This window comes from Hippocampus comes, unplaced genomic scaffold, assembly GCF_001891065.2.
Source record: "Hippocampus comes isolate QL1 unplaced genomic scaffold, H_comes_QL1_v1.1 scaffold279, whole genome shotgun sequence".
In the NCBI taxonomy this organism is placed as follows: Eukaryota; Metazoa; Chordata; class Actinopteri; order Syngnathiformes; family Syngnathidae; genus Hippocampus; species Hippocampus comes.
The window spans coordinates 775,748-795,511 of NW_017805456.1; the positions used below are offsets into that span (position 1 = coordinate 775,748).

At 52.0% G+C, this 19,764-nt stretch overlaps 5 protein-coding genes across 14 annotated transcripts in view; 4 read left to right on the top strand and 1 right to left on the bottom strand.

Moving 5' to 3' along the window:
- The first annotated feature begins 3 nt into the window (after positions 1 to 3).
- LOC109518561 (BTB/POZ domain-containing protein KCTD5-like) lies at positions 4 to 3,220 on the top strand. Its single transcript, XM_019874476.1, has 6 exons — positions 4 to 626; positions 900 to 1,008; positions 1,071 to 1,162; positions 1,255 to 1,350; positions 1,422 to 1,547; positions 1,791 to 3,220. The coding sequence occupies exons 1-6, from the start codon at positions 318 to 320 to the stop codon at positions 1,818 to 1,820; spliced, it is 762 nt and encodes a 253-aa protein (XP_019730035.1). The 5' UTR covers positions 4 to 317; the 3' UTR covers positions 1,821 to 3,220.
- A 914-nt stretch (positions 3,221 to 4,134) lies between these two features.
- On the top strand, positions 4,135 to 8,187 carry slc16a5a (solute carrier family 16 member 5a). 6 transcript variants are annotated; one of them, XM_019874467.1, is made up of 7 exons: positions 4,135 to 4,542; positions 4,634 to 4,713; positions 5,309 to 5,636; positions 6,054 to 6,197; positions 6,292 to 6,598; positions 6,703 to 7,205; positions 7,468 to 8,187. In XM_019874467.1, exons 3-7 carry the CDS (start codon positions 5,408 to 5,410, stop codon positions 7,686 to 7,688), a joined length of 1,404 nt encoding a protein of 467 aa, XP_019730026.1. In that variant the 5' UTR covers positions 4,135 to 4,542; positions 4,634 to 4,713; positions 5,309 to 5,407; the 3' UTR covers positions 7,689 to 8,187. The 6 variants fall into 6 exon arrangements, with proteins under 6 accessions (XP_019730026.1, XP_019730024.1, XP_019730027.1 ...); XM_019874465.1 differs by having other exon boundaries at positions 4,135 to 4,713; XM_019874468.1 differs by lacking the exon at positions 4,634 to 4,713 and having other exon boundaries at positions 4,135 to 4,546.
- Positions 8,188 to 8,397: 210 nt separating this feature from the next.
- On the top strand, positions 8,398 to 13,475 carry tap2t (transporter associated with antigen processing, subunit type t, teleost specific). 3 transcript variants are annotated; one of them, XR_002168778.1, is made up of 13 exons: positions 8,399 to 8,703; positions 9,083 to 9,580; positions 9,805 to 9,916; positions 9,993 to 10,123; positions 10,335 to 10,540; positions 10,622 to 10,819; positions 10,926 to 11,054; positions 11,360 to 11,551; positions 11,611 to 11,784; positions 11,979 to 12,138; positions 12,232 to 12,368; positions 12,749 to 13,009; positions 13,150 to 13,475. XR_002168778.1 is itself a non-coding variant. In XM_019874457.1 (12 exons), exons 2-12 carry the CDS (start codon positions 9,091 to 9,093, stop codon positions 12,941 to 12,943), a joined length of 2,124 nt encoding a protein of 707 aa, XP_019730016.1. In that variant the 5' UTR covers positions 8,398 to 8,703; positions 9,083 to 9,090; the 3' UTR covers positions 12,944 to 13,475. The 3 variants fall into 3 exon arrangements, 2 of the variants coding, with proteins under 2 accessions (XP_019730016.1, XP_019730017.1); XM_019874457.1 differs by having other exon boundaries at positions 8,398 to 8,703; positions 12,749 to 13,475; XM_019874458.1 differs by having other exon boundaries at positions 8,398 to 8,667; positions 12,749 to 13,475.
- Positions 13,476 to 13,579: 104 nt separating this feature from the next.
- acsf2 (acyl-CoA synthetase family member 2) overlaps positions 13,580 to 19,764 on the top strand; it is a 10,900-nt gene continuing 4,715 nt past the window's right edge. The window contains exons 1-10 of one of the 3 annotated variants that reach the window (XM_019874462.1): positions 13,580 to 13,817; positions 14,694 to 14,889; positions 15,322 to 15,450; positions 15,518 to 15,571; positions 15,655 to 15,773; positions 15,842 to 16,004; positions 16,127 to 16,222; positions 16,304 to 16,455; positions 16,547 to 16,638; positions 16,743 to 16,819. In XM_019874462.1, coding sequence (XP_019730021.1) covers positions 13,711 to 13,817; positions 14,694 to 14,889; positions 15,322 to 15,450; positions 15,518 to 15,571; positions 15,655 to 15,773; positions 15,842 to 16,004; positions 16,127 to 16,222; positions 16,304 to 16,455; positions 16,547 to 16,638; positions 16,743 to 16,819 — 1,185 coding nt within the window. In that variant the 5' untranslated portion in view covers positions 13,580 to 13,710. Of the gene's footprint in view, positions 13,818 to 14,693; positions 14,890 to 15,106; positions 15,254 to 15,321; positions 15,451 to 15,517; positions 15,572 to 15,654; positions 15,774 to 15,841; positions 16,005 to 16,126; positions 16,223 to 16,303; positions 16,456 to 16,546; positions 16,639 to 16,742; positions 16,820 to 19,764 lie in introns of those variants that run through there. The other 2 variants (XM_019874464.1, XM_019874463.1) reach the window with 2 other exon arrangements.
- Positions 17,177 to 19,764, bottom strand: part of chad (chondroadherin) — a 4,623-nt gene continuing 2,035 nt past the window's right edge. Inside the window, exons 2-3 of the mRNA XM_019874475.1 lie at positions 18,558 to 18,721; positions 17,177 to 18,372 (exon numbers count right to left, since the gene is read on the bottom strand). Coding sequence (XP_019730034.1) covers positions 18,228 to 18,372; positions 18,558 to 18,721 — 309 coding nt within the window. The 3' untranslated portion in view covers positions 17,177 to 18,227. The remainder of the gene's footprint in view (positions 18,373 to 18,557; positions 18,722 to 19,764) is intronic.

Consider the following 19,764-nt stretch of genomic DNA (forward strand, 5'->3'; position numbering starts at 1 on the left):
TCATATAGCATATAGCAGAAAATAAAATATTTAATTGATAACCGCTTCAAACACTGGCCGGGAAGGGTAAAATGAAATGTAAAACTACAGCTCCCAAGCTGCTCCACGTTACGTCATCGTTCCAACACGGAAGCGTCGCTTTTGCACGAGCGACGTCAAATGTCGCGGGCGAGACGTGCCGCTGACGTCACCGGGCTCTCCACGCTCAGCGTCACAAAGGACTACGGCGACGTGTTGCACTTCGGCGGCGGACGGGAAGCAGCCGCGGTGCTTTGTGGCTGCGCCTTTTCCGTAGCGTCGTGAGCAAGCGCGACGTCATGGCTGAGCTGCAGGTGCTCGAAGCGGCCGAGCAGGCAGACCACCACCATCACCACCAACAGCAGCAGCAGCAGCATCAGCGCGACGTCGTCCGCAGCTCAGTTCGCCTGGCGCCACCTCCACTCGGCCCGGCCGCCGCCGGCCGCTCGCCCCCCAAGGGCAGTTCGACTTCCGAACCGGGCCCTCGCTGGGTGCGCCTCAACGTGGGCGGGACCTACTTCGTCACCACCAAGCAGACTCTGTGCAGGGAGCCCAAATCGTTCCTGTTCCGACTTTGCCAGGACCACCCGGACCTGGACTCCGACAAAGTGAGCCTGCTCTCTTCCCAGTCGCGCCCCGAATCACAAGCACCACGAAGCTCGACCACATAGTGGCTGTTTACTAGTGCACGAAATAATGACATGGCCATTTTGTGGTGCTCTTGGAATGTCTCGTGAGTAATGTCTCGTTATATGGTGATCTTTTTCACATTTTAATGTGTATGATGTGATGAGTTGTTTGTTTTTTTTAACACTATTTTAGGAGAGGAATCTCGTACCAGTTTCTTTCTATTTTGTCTTGATTTGTGTTGTTGTGTGCAGGACAGCACAGGAGCCTATTTGATTGACAGGGACCCCACCTACTTCGGGCCTGTCTTGAACTATCTCCGTCATGGAAAGCTCATCATGGACAAAAACCTTGCCGAGGAAGGTAGGACACACCGGAAACCGTCCACCAAGCGCTTAGCTCACGTTTGTGTGTTTGTGTTCAAGGTGTCCTGGAAGAGGCAGAGTTCTACAACATCGCCTCCCTGGTGCGTCTGGTGAAGGAGCGCATACGGGACAACGAGAACCGCACGTCACAGGTAGCTACCGCCAGTGCCCTCCCCCGTTCCGGCTGTGTTTGCCACGACGTTCTGGTAAATGATAATGGTCATTTTTCATTGACCTCCTGCAGGGCCCTGTGAAACACGTCTACCGTGTCCTGCAGTGCCAGGAGGAAGAGCTTACTCAGATGGTCTCCACCATGTCGGACGGGTGGAAGTTTGAACAGGTGAGCCTGAAGACGTGTGACCCTTCCCTTGACCTTTCTTGATCCGTACACTTCCTGTTTGTGTCCATCAGCTGATCAGCATCGGCTCGTCGTACAATTACGGCAACGAGGACCAGGCGGAGTTTCTGTGCGTGGTGTCACGGGAGCTCAACAACGCGGCCAACGGCGTCGTCATGGAACCCAGCCAGAAGGCCAAGGTGGGTGGTGGGAAGGGCGGGGTACGGTGGTGCATTAAAGGGGCGGGTCTTACTCGGCCTGGCCTTCGAGGACCTGTCCTCATGGTAAGATTCGTAAGGGGTGCAGGCAGACCCTGAGGGAGGCAAGCCTCACGGGGGTGGACCCTCAGGGGGATGCGTCCAACTGGTGGCGGGCCCTACGTGGTTGAGGGGGGCTTTTGTGGGCGGCAGTCACTCAGCCGAGCGTCGCTCTCCCCTGTCCAGATCCTGCAGGAACGAGGCTCTCGCATGTGAGAATTTCATCAGGACTCTGTCCCCAACACCCCTACGGTCTCCTCCTCTATTCATCCGTCCGTCTGATTTGGATCTGTCGCCCAAGGTGGGAACCCCCCCAACATCGGACGCTTCCGACGTGACAAAGGAAGACGTCGTTTCTTCTCTTTACGTCCCCACAGGAAGTGACACATGGTGACATTCTGGCTCCGCCTCTTCATTTCCCATCCCTGTCACACATGCACTTTGACCTTTTTGGCATATCTTCACACGTCACCCTTCGCCGTCATGGGAGTGAGGAAGCAGGGTGACCACAAAGTCTTTGTCCACTTGGGCCAATCACATCCAGGCTTCGACTTAGTAAAACTTCACCTCTGCGCTTTGGGATGAAAACGACGGGACAGCAACTTTTCTTGATCGACGCGTCACTTGGATGCGATTTGTCTACATTTGTAAAAATGAGCCGCAAATGACATTTGATGAAGCAAGTCGCTCCTCCAACATGCAAAGATAGCATGGCATGCTATGTTTGCTAACGAGCGGCAAGCGTCGTGTGCGCGACGCGTGACAAAACTTTGCATGTGAGCATTTTGTCAGTCACGGTTTATCCTGCTAACGCAGCAACATGCTATCGGGATGCTAAGCATGTTAGCATGTGTCCGATCTGTTAGCTTTTACTGGCCACTGATGATGAGCGGACAGATTGCGGGGAAGACGAAAAAACATTCATGGCATTACATACAGTATATAATGTACATACATATCACGTATTTGTGGGTTTTTTTTCGTATCATTTAGTTAATAACGGGGAAGATACAAATGCTTCTAATTGAATGGCAACAACCGATTCAGACACTCGTGTCACTCAAATGAATCCATTTTCCAAATGAAATTCAGTGGGGCTCTGTCTTTAGCATTATTGATCAAATGAGATGAATTTGACCCATAAACCTCTACCGTAGTCGTATATCCATGGGAAGTCCTCTATACTGTATGTATTGAAGTTGATTTGGAGTCGTCCATGTGTCAAAAGTCAAATGTGTTGTTTGTGTGCCAGAACGCGAGAGATTGGGTGCGGTGTCGAGCAGTCCGTAACACGTCCCGTGTTCGTGCAATGTGTCGTGGTGCATGATGGGCCGGGTTAGGGGAGCGCCGCTGCGTGGCGTGTCGGTGTACGACGCCACTTATCCTCCTCTTGTGTCGTTTGTTGTCGGCTTAGCCGGTGTCGACGTGCGCTCATGCGAAGAGCGCAAACAGGCCGCCGGCGACCCATCAGAAGCTCCCGACGACACCGTCCAATGTGCATGCGCGCTCGCGTCGTTTGTGTCTTTTTACTTATTGCACATTTTGTCTACGAGTCTTTTGTTGCCGAGCAACCCTTCTAACTTCGACTTTCTCACCATAAATGTTGTCTTTTCAAACCCGATGCTTCAGCGTCTTCTGCCGTGAAGGTGAGAATGTCGATGGGGACGTGACAAAATGGGTATGACGTTTGCAGACAAGACCAGTATTGAAGTTGTGGACACGCGTATGAAACGACTTTACAAAGTAACAAGACTTATCCGAAGATCACGCGGTATGATGTCACGTGTCACAGGGATGAACGAAGCTGACAAAAGGGGGATGATGTGTGAAAAGACAAGCACAAGGTAGGTATAAAGCCCACAAGACCGGTGTGATGGCATGTGCCAAAACAAAACAGGTATGTACCCATCTGACAAGACGCCGATGAAGATGGGACAGTGGGTGTGGAGACGGGTATGAAGGCGATCCATATCCAATGTAGGTGTAGAAAATACGTACAGCCTACAACAGGGGTGTCAGCTTTCCGTGAAGAAGGTTTAAACGAATGTTGGGGTGGTCAGCAGCTTGACCCACAGGAAAAGGGTCGCCCTTGCATCATGTTCATCTCCAGTGATTGTTAAAAATAGTTTTTTTTAAGAAAAAAAAATGAAATTGCAATGTGGGCCAAGCTAAATGTTATTTTGGGCGGCTAAAAAATTTAAAGGGCTGTAACTGGCCTGCAGGCCATAGGTTGTAAATTTGCACAACCTGGCCAAAGGACATCTTTCTGACTACTTTTCAAATAGGTCCAATATAACTATTTTTATTTTAGTGTTAGTTTAATTTTGGCTATGTATGTATGTTGCTATTTTATGTCATTCACATATTCATAGTAATTCATTCATGTGTATCGTATCCGTTATAAAGTGATATTCATCTTTTTTTTCCTGATGCGGCAGCAGCAAGCCGAGTCAGTAAAGCCTTCAAGGCAAGGCGGTTTTATTTATCTAGCAATTTTCATGCAAAAGGCAACGCAATATGCTTCACACAAAAAGAGGAGAGTGCTGTTGTTTTTGAGTACTCGGGACCACTGAGCCCCGCCCCCGGAGGTCTCATATGACTGAACGGACCTCGAAATAGAGTCTGGGAACCCGATCTGTTGAAATGACAACACTTCACGCGTGGTGCGCATGTTATCTACTGTGTGTGCGCGCGAGGCTGGGCACGTTGACCTACATGTGAGGAGGGAGCATTTGGTGGTCTTGAGGTGCCCCACCCTGGTACACCGCACCGAAGGCCTCCCTGGCACGTCACATCCCCCACCTCCGGTCGACCATCCCTTTTCTACGGCTGTTTTTTTTTTTGGGGGGGGGGGGCGGGGGCTCTGCAACGCCAAACGAAGGCGAACCACGTGAGCGAACGGTTGCAGCCGACTGAGGAGGACCTGAGACGAGAAGGAGTGAGTGAGGAAGCCTCTGTTCTTGTTTTCGCCTACTTCCTGCTTGCAATTATAACACCCCCCACGCCCCCCGCTCGTCCAAACTCGCAAGCCGCTTCTGCGCATTTCGGACACCGAGGCACTTCCACGCCTCGCGTAAGACGTCAACGGCTGTCGTCACGAACACGCAAGGTGAAAGCAAAAAGATTACATTGGGCTCAAAATGCGAGAGCGTGACAAAAAGTGCCATTTCAACCTGAGCGAATCGTATCCGGTGCCTGGTGACGTCATAATGTTCCCCTTCAGGGCCAGAATGTTCTCCACTTCGAGAATAATTACGATCCAAAAGTGTCCGCAATCTAGTCCGAGAAAAAGAACCACATCGTCATTGCGATGCGCGAGAGACGGATGGAGCTGGCGAGTAGTGATGCCTGCTCGTTTTCATCGGGTTTTCCCCTTCGCGCGGCGCTTGACTTTCTTCGTTCCTTTTGACACCAAAATACGGGTTGCAGCCAACCGCGTTAAAAGAAAAACACAGAATGCCCCTGGGAAAAATAAATGAACACCGAACGAAGCGCGAAGAACATTTGTCGGCCCAAACAAAATGGTTATTTTGAAAAACTGTTGCAGTCAGTACCAAAACGGAATCTCCACAGCCCCGTTGAAACGCTCCTTTGTTTAGACTTTGCAAAATAAAATAAAGCAGGAGGAATCAAGCGTTTCCCTCTCCCTGCTTGCGTTTCCGCTGCTCTTGCGACTTGTGTTGACGTTGTGCTCCCGCTTGAAGGCGCGCCATGGCCCGCGGCAGAGGCGGCGAGAGCGACCGGAGCCTCGACGGCGCCGCCTAGCGTACAATGAGCAGCGGGTCAGCGCGCGCATCAACGGGATGGCCTCAGACGGGCCGGACGACGAAAGACGAGCCGCGGGGGCCCAAGCCCCGGACGGTGGCTGGGGCTGGGTTGTGCTGGTGGCCACCATGCTGGTTCTGGCGCTGACGCTGGCCTTCCCGTCCTGCGTGGGGATTTTCTACAACGACCTGCAGAGGGACTTCCACGCCTCCAACAGCCAAACTTCCTGGGTGCCCTCCATCATGACGGCCGTGCTCCATGCGGGAGGTCGCCTAAACCAGTCCATGTACCCAGTACACACAATTTCCACACATCGATAGGAGAGTAGTAATCACATTTGTGATGCTACAAAGTAGTCGGAGCAGAAATGGCCAGAGGAGATTAGTTGGAAGCAATCCAGATTGAGGAGGGCGAGGGTTGAAAAAGGGAGATAGAGTGTCATGAAAGGTGGCGGCTAGTGCAAAGGTCTTCATGGAAATGACTTACCCCAAAATAATTTCAGCACTTTTTTTTTTGTTTTCAGACGTGTGTATGTAACTGGTAACCAGCTCGCACTTTTCAAAAGCTCGCGAGCCCTGGCATCTGGTTCGGGTACTTGAGATGGAGTGGGATCATTCAGATGGAGTTCTACCGAATACAATATCTCGAGTGGGATGTCACGTTTCGTTGTTGGTTTGCTTTCAGGCCCCGTGTGCAGCGTGTTGTTGGAGCGACTGGGATGCCGAGCGACCGTCATGTTGGGCGGAGTCCTGAGCGGACTGGGGATGGCCGCCAGCTCCTTCACGCACTCCATTGGCCAACTCTACGTCACGGCCGGCGTCATCACCGGTGAGCGCAACCAGAAATTTCGCAAATTAGCACAGGCTGAGGTTCCGGGTTTGAATCCGTGCTGGGGATATTTTTTCTTTGCCTGAGCTTCCAGGTTTGGGTTTCTGCCTGAGCTACCAGCCGGCCGTGACCATCCTGGGTCAGTATTTTGTGCGACGCCGCGCCTTCGCCAATGCCATCTCATCTACGGGCACGGCGCTGGGCTTGTGTACGCTTCCGGTGCTGGCCAACTTCCTGCACGGCGAGCTGGGATGGAGGGGAAGCTTTCTGGTTTTGGGAGGCGTACTGCTCAACTGCTGCGTATGCGGCGCCGTGATGCGGCCTCTGGCGCAGACGCCGACGGAGACGCCGGCGGTGGGTCGCGAGCCGTCGCCCGAGTCAGGTTGCGTCGGGACGTCTAGGTGAGGGATTCTGCGTGTGCTGTCAAGCAAAAAAGAGCCCTCGTTTGAGACTCGCGCCATCTGTAAGCCGATTCTCATGCCTTTCCTCCTGCCTTTGCATGCACCAGGATTCAAGCTTGTGTGAGCAAACACATGGCCCTGGACCAGCTGCTGCACAACCGGCGCTATCGCGTCTATGCTGTGGCCATCACGTGGACCATGCTGGGCTTCGTGGTGCCGCTGATCTACCTGGTGCCCTACGCCACTGACAACCACATGGACGCGGGCCGGGCGGCGTCCCTGCTCTCCGTGCTGGGACTGGTCAACATCGCCGTGCGACCACCTGTCGGCGTGATCTTCAACCTGCCGTGGTTCCGGGGCCGCCACGTGTACGTGTTCTCTGGTGCGCTGCTGGTCAACGGGCTGAGCAACGCCGTGTGCTGCCTAGGGCCGACGTTCCCGGTGCTGCTGAGCTACGTGCTGCTCTACGGGCTCTCCATGAGCGTGGTGGGCTCCCTCATGTTCACAGTCCTGATGGACGTGGTTGATATGAGTCGCTTCGCCTCGGCGCTCGGCCTCCTCGCCATCATGGAGAGCGTCACGTTGTTGGTCGGACCTCCGCTGGCCGGTAAGCATGGCTCCGACAGTTCGATGCGGCCCCCACTCATAATTCACACGTCATGTGTCACACCGCACGACAAATGTGACTTGCCGCACATCACCGCGCGTCAAACGGCAAATATCGGGACAGGCATGTCGTGTTATGACATGTGTCACATGACATCGCAAGCCACATGACAGCTCACGATTTACATAACGTGTCACACATCACAAGGCGACTGTTCCCCTGTTGACCGAGATGATTGTGGGAAACGTCGGTGTGCCTGCAGGAATCCTGGTGGACTCGACGGGGCAGTACTTCTACGTCTTCTTGGCCTGCAGTGCCATCGTGGCCTCGGCCGCCATCTTCCTGGTCGTCGCCTTTTGGTGGATGGATGCCGACGAGCGTGCCCGACATGGCGGCCAAAGAGCGAGTCAAGAAGAAAGCTGCCATGACCCAGTTGTTGACTCTCTTGACGTCTGCAGGCCGCCAGGTGGCGCTATGACATAAACAAAACAAACCGATTTGTGCTTGTGATACTGTATCATAAACATTACAATAGCCAAGCTTCGACAGGCATGCGATTATTTCTTTGGAAAACAAACAAAACAAAGTCTCGTCTGATCTTTGTCGGGCAACTGAGATTACCATTATTTATTACTTTCATTGTATGATTTGGATCAGATTTCTTTATTTAAATTTGTCATCATCTTAATGGAAAGCATTTTATAGTCTTAGTACATTACTCTTATAAGATGATTGTTTTGATATTAGAGTCTTACTGCACAATTTTCATTTCTGTCATTATTAGAATATTATAATACTCTTCTTAGCTTTGGTTATTTGATTCATAGTTTTGTAATGCTCTTACTATATTATCATTTATCATCATTTGAATGAGTGAGTGATGTGAGAAGCTAAAAACTGCAAATGTTATCATTTTGTTTTAATCTTGTTTGAATGTTATTATAAATCTTATCAATTCAATATATTATTATTATTACGTTTCGTTTACAGTATTTTCTTCTGTTATTTAATCGTTTTTAAACTCAAGAAGACCTGCTTTCGTGACGTCATTCACGCAACCTCCACATCAGCGATGCTTTCACGTTTGTCCCGGATGTTTCACTGCATGTTCTTAGTTTTGAACATCACATTTTCCTCGGTAAAATGAACATGAAATTACTGTTATTATTTGTTTGAAACAAATCAACTATTGTTTTAAATTAGTGGTGGTAAACGCCCACTTAACCTGTAGCAACCACTTCCGTTAACTTTTTTTTTCAACTTCCGCCCAGTGACTTTCGCTTTCCTTTCGTTCTTCAATTTGTTTGATACGGCCAAGATTAAATCTACAACATGCGAATGTTCAGCAAAACAAATTGACCGTGTGGTCGAGTTCCGCGTTGCAAATATTAGCTAGCGACAAGAAAGGAAAAAAATGTGGAGTCAAGGTCGTTGGCGGCGAAAGTGAAAGAAGATTGAACAGGGAAGGTTCTCGACGTTTGTCTCCATGTTTGGAAGGGTGAGTGAAACTTGTTTTGTGGCATTTATGATACAAAATGCCGATTGTGTTGAGAGCATAACTCTCATCGATAAGGATCTTTTCAAGTTTGTCATTCTGAGTTTGTTTGTTTTTTCACTCCAGGAATCCTATTTCTGATCTTCGTCGTTTTCCCCCTTCGCTTGAAGAAAAAAAGTGAAATATTCAAGACGTGTTTTGCTCTTTGTTGTTTTTTTTCTCTTTTGGGACTTAGGTTAAGTTTGTCTCCCCCCCCCCTCATTTTAATTGCCCCACATTTAACATAATAACAAAAGCCTCTCAACGGCATAATTGCTCATATGCATGTCAAACCTATTGATGCATTATTAAGTGAACGTTTGAGTGGCTGCTTGTCTTGCAGGCTGCAAGATGTCGTCAGTCATCCTTTCTGGTTTCCTGCTGCTGTTTGTGGACGCATCTCTCACGTGGACCTTGTGGAGTGGCCTGCTGCTGGTGCGAGGCCGCGGTGCCAGCGCGGCCGAGCAGTGGGCCGCCGCGGCGCTCAAGTGGGCGCTCCTTGACGTCATGACGCGTGCAGTGGCCCCCAAGAAGGAGCAGGTGGTGCTACGCAGACTCTGCGCACTGCTTGTTCTCCTGCCCTGCTTACTCCGAAGCGGCAGCGGGCTTGGGGGGGACCCTGTCACGGCCCCCGGGTTGGCCGGTCAGCTGCAAGTGTCGCTGTGCTCGGCATTGAGTTGCCTCTTTTGGGAAACAGCCTTCAGCGGTGGTGGCGGGTTCACGGAAGAGGGCAAAGTGGCACTGGACACTCGCCGTCTGCTCGCCAGGCTGCTTCAGCAATTCAGACCCGACTTCCTTTTACTGACTGCGGCTTGCGGCTTTATCATCCTCACCGTAGCCTGTAAGTTTCATGATTCGCGTATCCATCAAATTTTATTGCACCATTCTCATGCATACATGATACTTTGGGAAGCCCTTCTTCAAAATATCCACCATTAAGTTTGTCCGGGACGAAAATCTGACAAGTATGTAAAGTGGACATGTAAAAATAACTGACGTTTTCTCAAGTGACGCACACTTGCCCTTTCTAAATTGTGTTGCTGTGGCATTGTTGTTTGTGGACAGGTGACACATTGATCCCGCTGTTCCAGGGCACGGTAATAGACATGCTGCGAGGCGGAACGCTCGACGGCTTCTACACTACGCTGGGAATCCTGGCGTGCTTCTTTGTGGGCAGGTAGCGCCGTCGCCAGGCAACAAAGTAGCTGGCTCAGTAACAAGCTGACCTAACGGAGTGTCCTGTTTGTCCGCAGCTGCATTTTCTCTGGCCTGAGGTCAGGATCCTTTAATATCACGCATGCTCGACTCAATAAGCGTCTGAGGATGTCGGTGTTCCGCACGGTGCTGTCCCAGGAAGTGCTCTTCTTCCAGGAGAACCAACCAGGTGAGCATGATATGAAGTGCTGTGTCATGGCTTTTTTGAGTATGTTTTTCCATCCATCCATCCCATTTTCTAATCGGCTTATCCTCACAAGGGTCGTGGGCGTACTGGAGCCGATCCCAGCCGTCTTTGGGCAGTAGGCGGGGTACACCCTCAACTGTTTGCCAGTCAATTTCAGATGATGTTTTTTTTGGGGTTTTTTTTTTTGTGACAGCAAGTCTTTGTTCCCGCCTGGAATCGGACGTGCACCAGCTGGGCCTGACGGTGTCGCTGAACTTCAATGCCGTGCTGCGCAGCTCGATCAAGACCCTCCTGATGCTGGTGGCCATGTTGTATCAGTCGCGTCCGCTCACGGCGCTGGCGTGCGTCGAGATCCCGGTCTTGGCCGCGCTGCAAAGACAACAAGTCCGTTACCACAAGGTCAGCCGGAGACGAGGATGCATACTTGTGAAATAGGATGGAAAAAGATGAGGCGTGATTGATGAGGGAAAACCCTGACAGGAATTGAAGGAGCAGAAGCAGGATAGCCTGGCTCGCCTCAAAGAGCTCAGTCATCAGTCGCTGGGCGGAATCCGCACAGTCCGAAGCTTCCACGGCCAATCGGACGAAGCCCAAAGATTCCATCGAGAACTCCAACGCCTTCAAGAGATCAGAATACGAGCCAGGCGACACAAAACCTTCTTCACCCTCTTGCGGAGGGTGAGGCATTCCCGCGTTCGCTTTGGCTGGCGACCTGTCCGCCCCGTTTCTCACACCGGAACGACCTCCCGCCCCGAACGTCATTCTAATCCCTTTCATCTGTCAGTTGGGCAGTTTGGTGACGAAGATGGTGATGCTGCTCGCGGCTCGCTCACTGATGTCCGGAGGACAGCTGAGTGGTGGGACCCTCCTGACCTTCCTCTTGTACCGGAAGCCCATGTCACACAACCTCAAGGTGAGTGACGCTTGCGGCCGGTAATGAACATTTGCGATCAGTGGTGCACTTTTTTATAAAAAATGTTTTATTTGCTGTTTACAATACCTGTCACTGTCACCATAGTAACAGGGTTGCAAATTTGGACAGATGTCAGCTTTCTCTCAGAAGTAGAAGTTGGCTTTTTTGACCAAGAGGACAAACTTACGGAAAAAAAAAAAAAAACAATAAACATCTCCACCGTGATAACTGGAGTGTCATTTTGTTCCATGGAGTCGATTGAAGTGTTTTGTTGAAAGGAGTCCATCGTTGACTTGCTCCATCAGGAGATCTTCGTGTGCTCCGGTGACACATTGGCCACGCTGGGCATCATCTCCAAAGTCTTCAGCTACCTGGACCGGTCGCCCAAACGCCGAGCCGACGGCCACCTGGCGCCTGACGCGCTGCGGGGCGAGATCGTGTTCCAGAATGTCACCTTTGGCTACCCGTCCACAGCGGGGGACGAACCGGCGCTGAAGGTAAGCCTGCGGCCTGACGAGTGTTGTCGTTTGGCCAGCTCACGGACGAATGCGCTCAGGACGTGTCCATGGTGCTGGAGGCGGGAAAGGTGACCGCCCTGGTGGGCCCGTCGGGTAGCGGGAAGACTTCCTGTGTGGGACTCCTCAAGCGACTGTACGACCCTCAGAGGGGGGACATCCTGCTGGACGGCCAGCCGCTGCACGCGTATGACAACGCCTACCTGCATCGTAAGGTGAATGAAACATGAAACGATGCCCCATTAGCAATGTTACAAGCTGCCTTCAACTTGGAACGTGGAATTCTCCCAAAGTCACCCGGGATAGGGGCCCCCTCTCCCCCAGATGAGGACCAGTGCAATAACAAACAGATGCTGGAATGGTGGGATCCCAGGGGAGTGCTGATGTCATGGTTGCGCCCTTTCCGCAGGTGGTTTCTGTTCCCCAGAATCCGGTTCTTATGCGCGGCTCGCTGCGCTACAACGTGGAGTACGGCCTGGAGGACTGCGACTTCCGGCAGGTGCGAGAGGTGGCCACCAAGATCAAAGCGGACCGGCTGCTGGCCAAGATGGAGGCCGACTATGACGCAGGTATGCTTCCCCCCTATAGGGAGACAAAGGTGGCCACAGCCTGAAAGCGCGGCATTTCTCTTCCCGCTCACTTGCTGTTCTTGTGGTGCACAGACGTGGGCGAGGGCGGCGCGCATCTGTCAGAGGGCGACAAGCAGAGCGTGGCGCTGCTGCGGGCCCTGGTGCGCCAACCTCGGGTCCTCCTCCTGGACGAGGCCACCAGCCAGATGGACGCCCACACGCAACACGCCGTCAGTGGCGCGGCAATGCACGACACGCAACGACAACACTTAGACCTAGCACACGCGCAACTAGGACATGCGCAACTCCGATACGTACATTACAACAAGGTTACCTCAGCTAGGATACATGAAACAAGGACACATGGTACTGGGATACACATACTAAAATATATATACAACATGCTTTTAATTAGTTTTAGTGTAGGTTTTAGTGAATATATATATATAAAACATGCTTTTAATTAGTTTTAGTGTAGGTTTTAGTTTTTGTTTTAACTCTATGTGCAGTGCAAGTGTTCAAAAAAAGGGTTTGTGTGTGTGTGTGTGTGTGTGTGTGTGTGTGTGTGTGTGTGTGTGTGTGTGTGTGTGTGTGTGTGTGTGTCCTGCAGGTCCTCGAGGAGGTGGTCCGTTGTGGATGCACTGTCCTGATGGTGGCGCACCGCCTGCGCAGCGTGGAACGAGCCGACCGCGTCATCTTCATGGAAAACGGCGTTGTGATGGAGGAGGGGACGCACGCGCAGCTGATGGCCATGGAGGGGCGCTACCAGGGACTCAGGCAGGAGCTCTCTGACCAGCGACCGTGACCCATCTGTCAAGTCACCATCGCAGCCGGCCAGTCGCGGAGCGCGTGCGGGGAAAAACGGGCTCTCGCACCGATCAACACTTTTGAATCTCCACTTCGTGCAATGAAATTCGGATGCCAAAAGAGAATTTTTCACATCAAGAAAATCCCAAAATATGGATGCTCATCTCGGACGTTGCACGTCCGAGATGAGCATCACAGTGCCGTCAACTATACCGGCCCTACTGGATGAAGGACTTGGGAATTAGTTGTCTGCCTCCTCACACATACCAACTTTTATGACGACCCCGGATCACACCGGAGTTTGTCTCATTCCAACTGTTTTACACGGGGTATGGCTGCCCCTATTATTTTCATGTTTTTGTTTGTTCAGGCGTCTAAGAGTATCAAAGGCAGAATCGATTTGTACTGAGTTGTGATGTTGGAAGATAGAGAAGAAAAGATGTCAAAGTGTTGGATCTTGATTCCACTTTTCGAGAAATAAAAGAACCCGTGTGCCAAAGATCGACAAACGGGCCAAATTCCTTTTGAAACGGATTATTTTTTTTCTCACGACATTGGTGAAATGAGTGCGTCGCATAACTGGGGTGGATTTGGAGCGGATAAATCTGCACGTGATCCGATCCCCACAAAACGGCCCCAGTGCGCCATCTGCAGGCCGCGCACGAGTGTAACACCGGATGTCTTGCCTCTGTTTGTCTCTCGGTTTTTCTTGCTCTCTCTCTCCCCCCACTCTCTCTCTGTCTCTGTTCCCTGCAGGCAGCCAACATGATCAGTCACATCGCGTCCCGGATCTTTATCCTCGGCAATTCCGCCGCTCTACGCGCGGGGAAGACTCCACATGCACGCGCGTGGGGGCTTGCTGCCACCGGTCGGTGAGTTCCACTTTAAACTTTTTTTTTTGGGAGCCTCCCAAGTAGACGTTCGGACCCATTGCACACCCGCGCTCCCCTCGAGCTCACACCGCGTCACGCTTACGTCACAAGTGACCATTCACGAGACAAGAGTGTCCCCCACCATTCAAAGGCACCTTTTTTAATGGAATGCAATTGAAAAAGAGGAAAAAAACGAAGCACGCCCTACAGCCCATACATGGCCTCTTGTGTTGAGCGCATGTGGAGTTCGGACTTCATATCTCAGATCGGGATATGAGGATAGAGAGCGGGTGGTGGTCACGTGTGCAGCTTGTCTGTTTCCTGTTTTACTCTGCGCCCACATTACAAAAGCTTCCCGCAGGCGACCAATCCATTCTTTGTCCATGTGTGACACTGACCGCGACCTGCCTGTCCGTTTTTGTCTACGAGGACCCTGAAATGGACTGGCGACCTGTCAATTGTCATGAGACCAGTCAATTGTTTGTCTTTATGCTGCATGCCGTTGACTGGCGACATGCAGGCCAGGACGTAATCGGACTCTCTCCGGTTCATCTGCGATACAAAAACAAAAACAAACAAAAAAGCTGCAGAGCCTGAAATGTCAGCACCAGCATCAACAGCACGCCGCCGCGGTACACCGCCAAGTATTTGCACACACATTGTAAAAGTTTTTTTCATTTATTGTTTTTCCGCGGGGGGTCAGTGGGGGGGGGGTCCTGAATGTTTGCCAGAGTTTTTAGGAAGCATAAATTCAATGGGCGTATGCGATAGGCGGGTTTTGGCTCTGGTCCTTGTATCTCGACCGCCAACAAGTCGAGCGCAAACATGCAGGGTTGCAGAGCCCGAGTGACACGCTTGTGGTTGTGGCACTTGCAGCGGCGTGCACGTGGATGCGCCGCCAATCGTGCCCGCGCTGACGACCAGCTACGCTCACGGAACCTCGTCCTACTCGCTGCTCAACGCCACCGTGGGCGACACGCTGGCCCGGGCGGCCGACGCCTGGCCCGATCGGGAGGCGGCCGTCTTCGTGCGGGACGGCGTGCGCAAGACCTTCTCCAGCTTCCACCAAGACGTGAGTGCGTGCGCCCGCCCACGAGTCCACTGGCTGCTGTTTTCTAGCGCATCCTGACTACGGAAGCTCAAAAGAGTCGAAAATAAGTTAAATGCTCAATATTAAAATAATATTACGATATTTTACAATGTCATGGGCATGTTTGTCTGTTTTTTTTAAAATATAATTTTTTCAATTTGTTTTAATTTAATTTCCTTTGGACTTCCATGGCTGACAGCTTTCGCATCTTGGCAGATAAGTTTTCAACACCAATTTTTTTTGTTTGTTTCTGTTTTTGTTGTGGCGTGCTAGCATGTGTGTGCGTTTTCATGTTTGCATATGTGCGTCGCTTGTGTGTGACGTCACGACGGGCTCGTTTGAGGAGGTAGCATGTCCTTAGTTTTTGGCAGGCGTGAGTTCTGGGGCTCCTGCTGTTTCTTGCTGCACGTGTAGGTGGAGCGCGCCGCCGCCGGGTTGCTGGCTGTGGGCCTGCGTCCCGGGGAGCGTTTGGGCATGTGGGGGCCCAACACGTACGAGTGGCTCCTGATGCAGTTCGCCACGGCCAAGGCGGGAATCATCATGGTGGGTGTCGGGGGCGTCGCCGCCTCTCTACGTTCGGCTCGCTTGACGTTTCCTCTCTGTCATGCAGGTGTCTCTCAACCCGGCCTATCAACTGGAGGAGGCCGAGTTTGCCCTCCGAAAGGTGAGACACACAGCAGCAGGAAACGCGTTATCTGTGTGATGATTTGTTTGCATGTGACTGCATTTATTTGTGGGTGCGTGTAGGTGGGCTGCAAAGCAGTGGTGTGTCCGGAGGCATTCAAGACGCAAAAATACTGCGAGATGCTGCAGCTTATCTGCCCGGAGATGGCGACGTCGCCCCCCGGAGACATTCGCAGCAGCCGGTACGAGCGATCGGGACATCCCGGGACCTTGCAAGCGATGATGGCGTGTGACTCCGTCCTCTTGGCAGACTTCCCGAGCTGCGCTGCGTGATCGTCCTGGATGGCCGCCATGACGGCACCTTCCACTTGGACGAGGTGATGCAGGCGGGCGATGGTCGCTTCCAGCGTCAGTTGCACGAGCTCCAGAATAAATTGTCCTGCGATGACCCCATCAACATCCTGTTCACCTCGGTAACGCGTGTTCCTTTTTATTACGTTGACAAAAATTATTTTTAAATTTTAGTTTGGAGTTATTTTCTTGTTGTGAATAATGATAAGCTAAGGTTAGTGATTGAGCGCTGGTCTGTTGGCAGGGAACGACGGGACGTCCCAAAGGCGCCACGCTGACGCATTGCAACGTGCTGAACAACGCTTTCTTCGTGGGCAAGCGCGTCGGCTTCCACTGGCGGGTGAGACGCCGCCAAACCGCAAATGCCAACACCCGCTCTGCCGCTCCCTCGGCTGACCTCGCCGCGCTTTGTCGGCCGCAGCCCGCCACGCGTGTCTGCCTCCCCGTCCCGCTCTACCATTGCTTCGGCTCCGTGGGGGGCGGCGTCTGTATGGCCGTCCACGGCATCTCGCTGGTTTTCCCTTCGCCCTGGTACAGCGGCAAAGACAACCTGGACGCCATGCAAAACGAGAAGTAAGACCGACTGCACCCTTGTGACCAGTCCCTTGTTTGTCTACAAGCGCTCTGGCATGGATTGGCATCACAGCGTCCTTTTGTCTTTCAGGTGTACATTTGTGTACGGGACGCCCACCATGTACGTGGACATGACCAGTCAGCCCGACGTGGACAAGTACGACCTATCGTCTGTGGTCGGAGGTAAGCTCAAGGACAGCACAAAACTGCTGAACAGCAGACCAACATCCAGTGCAGTAATTCATTTGGCTGCGCAAAAAAATGATGAGGCCTTTGCGTGTGCGCAGGCATCATCGCGGGCTCGCCGTGCCCTCCTGAGCTGGTCAAGAGCGTCATCTCCACCTTGGGTATCAAGGAAATCATGGTGAGTGAGGGAGCCAGGGAGTGCATGTGTCCACTTGCCCCCCTTTTTTTTGACTTATCATCCATTATTTCATTGCTCCATCACTTGATATTATATAAAAAGTTAGTGCATGCACTTTGTCATTTGTCCACTAGAGGGAAACAAATGACACCAATTGCTGAATCAATTTCAAGTTGTTGTCCTTGTCAAACTTTTAGGATTTTTGCGGGGAGGGGTGTGGGGATATGTGGTCCGGCAGCAGTAATAACCAAAATGGGCAAAGGTGGTGAAATGTTTTCTTTTATTGAGGCATGGAGCACAAACGTGAAGCTCAGGCGGGGCGATTGGGAAGGTGTTAGCGTGAGCAAACAAGCTGGCGGCGAGCGACGGGGTGTTGCCTGTGTTATTTGTCGACTGGGCCCGCTGGGCCGAAGCCCACCGAAATGTTCAGTTGTGTGGCTGCCGAAAAACCGGGGCGGGGGGAAAAAAAATTAATTCGTCTGCCAGCAAGTTGGCGGCGGTGGTGGGAGGAAGTCACGTGCGGTTCCCCCCCCCCCTTCCCCCCATCATCCCACTAAATTTCAAGCTGGTGCAGTCAAGTCATGATCCGATTAAGCAGACGTCACGTCAACTTGTGCAATTGGGCCACTTGGCAGGCGATCTCCATCCTAATTATGCTGACTCATGAACACATTCCCATCAAGCCGGCGCCCAAGCAGGCTCAATGACTTTCTTGTCTTGTCGAGGGCTGCCTGCAACCAACCACGATTTGCAAGGGGAAGTCAAAAGAAACAGTTTCTTGACAATAATAAGTTCTATGTGCCCTCACGAGTCTAACACGGCATTGTGATAAATATTGTCTTTGCGGAATTTGAACGAAGCAGCAAAATGTAGCCGTTCTGATTTATCAAAGGTGGCGGCCATTTTGCCTCTTGCTGTCGACTGAAAATGACATCACAGTGCCCACCGAAGGCGAACCTTACGAATGCCACGTGAGCAAAGCCAGAAAATCCGTGATGGTCGTTACCTGGGCCGCCCGCCGAAAGTAAGAGGCAAAATGGCCACCCCCGAAGATGGATCAAAACGGATGGAGTTTTCCGCTGAACACAAACGCAACATGAATCAGAATTCCGTGTTTAGACCAGCGGTGGCGTATCAAACAACTACCAATTGACTTCAGAGAAAATGCTCAAATATAGATTGATGGTGAATCCGTCACTTGTTTGGTTTAAAATCAAAACATCAAAATATAGGGAAAAAAAAATCTTGATGATTGTTTTGCAAAGTAAAAGCAGATCTTTGCATATGTTGGCGTGATGTGCGGCCTTCTGCGGCTGGTGAAATTGGCGACTGAAGCGTGACTGGGGTGGAGTCATGCAACTGCTCCCCCCCAACAATCCCCACCTTCCCCTTTCCGCTGCTCGCCCGTTCAGTGGCGTGCGGCCGTCTTGCTTCTTTTGGGCTTGAGCCGGCAGGCGGCGAAGGCGGCGCTGTCTCGGACCTGCTTGCCTCTCTGCGCCGGCGGCGAGGCACACGCGGCGTCCGTTCGCTTGCGGCTGTTGCCGTCCATCCACCTGCGGCCACACGTGTTGATTTCATCTTATTGAGTTGTGAAATTTGTACCGCCGGCTCTGAGAAGAGCCGTAGCATACAGCGCCTCCCGTCCGCTTGTCGCCGATTGTGAATGTCTCGGTTTTTCGGCGCATTTAGGAGGCATTGTGTTTGATTGAGAAAATGCTGGAAAGATTCGCGGTTTTACCTGCGCAGCGGCGCCAGCTGGCAGGTGCAGCTCCAAGGATTGTTGGCTACGGTCAGATTGGTCACTCGAGACAAGTCCAGACTCTTGGGAAGCCAGCGCAGTTTGTTGTTGCTGACGTCCAGCGAGGTCAGCGCCGTCACGCCCGCGAACGCCTCCTCCGACATCTGAAACGCCACAAAAGACAAAAACGTCACAAATGCAACCTTTCAGCATTTGCTCCACGTCCTTCCAATATGTGGGCAGATGCTTTGAAAGCAAATTCTCTGAGCGTTTATTGATTCCATTTCCTTGACATCCATCTTAAGATACACGTTTATCCTCCCTCGTAGGCCATCTAGTATGAAATGGCGTGCCACTCGTGACATCATAAAATGATTTTTATTGGCGTGAAGCTAGCGTGAGGGCGGCCCGCTCATTCTACTCGTGCGCTCAACGAGTACACGGAGCTCCCGCTCAAGCGCTCGTGCTGAAAAGGGCTTTCGCAAAAGCGTGGAGGAGGGCGTCGCAGGTCTTGGCGGGCGTGGGAAGCCCGCCGACTGCCTGAAAGGCTCCTCTCATCTTGTGTCAACATCCGCGCGCACGGACGGACGGACGCTAAAAGCTTCGTGCAGGTGCGACAGCTACTCGTTGGAAATTTCCACTTTGGGGGGGGGACAACAACACCCCCCCCCCACACTCTCCGCATACCCGAAACCACGCCCCCGCCCCGCCCCTCCTGCCGCAGACGATCCATTTGGGAGACGCGCAAAGAGGCGTCTGTGCGCAGGCTATACATACAAACGCACTCTGTTTACCCGACTCGCCAAACTAACAATCGTTATGTAACCGCCCACTTCCTGTTTTGCGGCTTTGCACGGGTAACATTTTTCTCCGCTTAGGCTTGACTCGTCCTCGTTGACACTTTGAACTTGCGCTTGCCAAAATGGTGTTCCAAGTATCAGGTCATCAGAGGTCACCGAAGTTAATTAGCGGGAGTCTGATAAGCCGTTTTGCAGGTCTCGGTCACGTGATGTTCACGCCGTTCGCAAGGCACGTTGAAGATTTTATTTTGGTTGACAGCGGAGTTTTTTTTTCCAACGACAAATTTTCAAGCTTCACAAGGCTCCACTGTAGCAAAACGCGCAAGCGTGGCGCCAGTTGTGGCTCAATTTTTCCATCCAGCAGAAGCTCGCGTATGGCGGGTGGAGAGCAAGGCTCGGGACCCCCC

Excerpts from the sequence above, each read along its gene's own strand:
- LOC109518561 (XM_019874476.1), top strand. The coding sequence starts at position 318 with ATGGCTGAGCTGCAGGTGCTCGAAGCGGCCGAGCAGGCAGACCACCAC. Across the intron at positions 1,163-1,254 it reads ACGAGAACCGCACGTCACAG|GGCCCTGTGAAACACGTCTA; the intron begins GTAGCTACCGCC and ends GACCTCCTGCAG. Across the intron at positions 1,351-1,421 it reads ACGGGTGGAAGTTTGAACAG|CTGATCAGCATCGGCTCGTC; the intron begins GTGAGCCTGAAG and ends TGTGTCCATCAG.
- slc16a5a (XM_019874465.1), top strand. The coding sequence starts at position 5,408 with ATGGCCTCAGACGGGCCGGACGACGAAAGACGAGCCGCGGGGGCCCAA. Across the intron at positions 5,637-6,053 it reads GGCCGTGCTCCATGCGGGAG|GCCCCGTGTGCAGCGTGTTG; the intron begins GTCGCCTAAACC and ends GTTTGCTTTCAG. Across the intron at positions 6,599-6,702 it reads GGTTGCGTCGGGACGTCTAG|CAGGATTCAAGCTTGTGTGA; the intron begins GTGAGGGATTCT and ends CTTTGCATGCAC.
- tap2t (XM_019874457.1), top strand. The coding sequence starts at position 9,091 with ATGTCGTCAGTCATCCTTTCTGGTTTCCTGCTGCTGTTTGTGGACGCA. Across the intron at positions 9,581-9,804 it reads TATCATCCTCACCGTAGCCT|GTGACACATTGATCCCGCTG; the intron begins GTAAGTTTCATG and ends GTTTGTGGACAG. Across the intron at positions 11,785-11,978 it reads ACGCCTACCTGCATCGTAAG|GTGGTTTCTGTTCCCCAGAA; the intron begins GTGAATGAAACA and ends CCCTTTCCGCAG.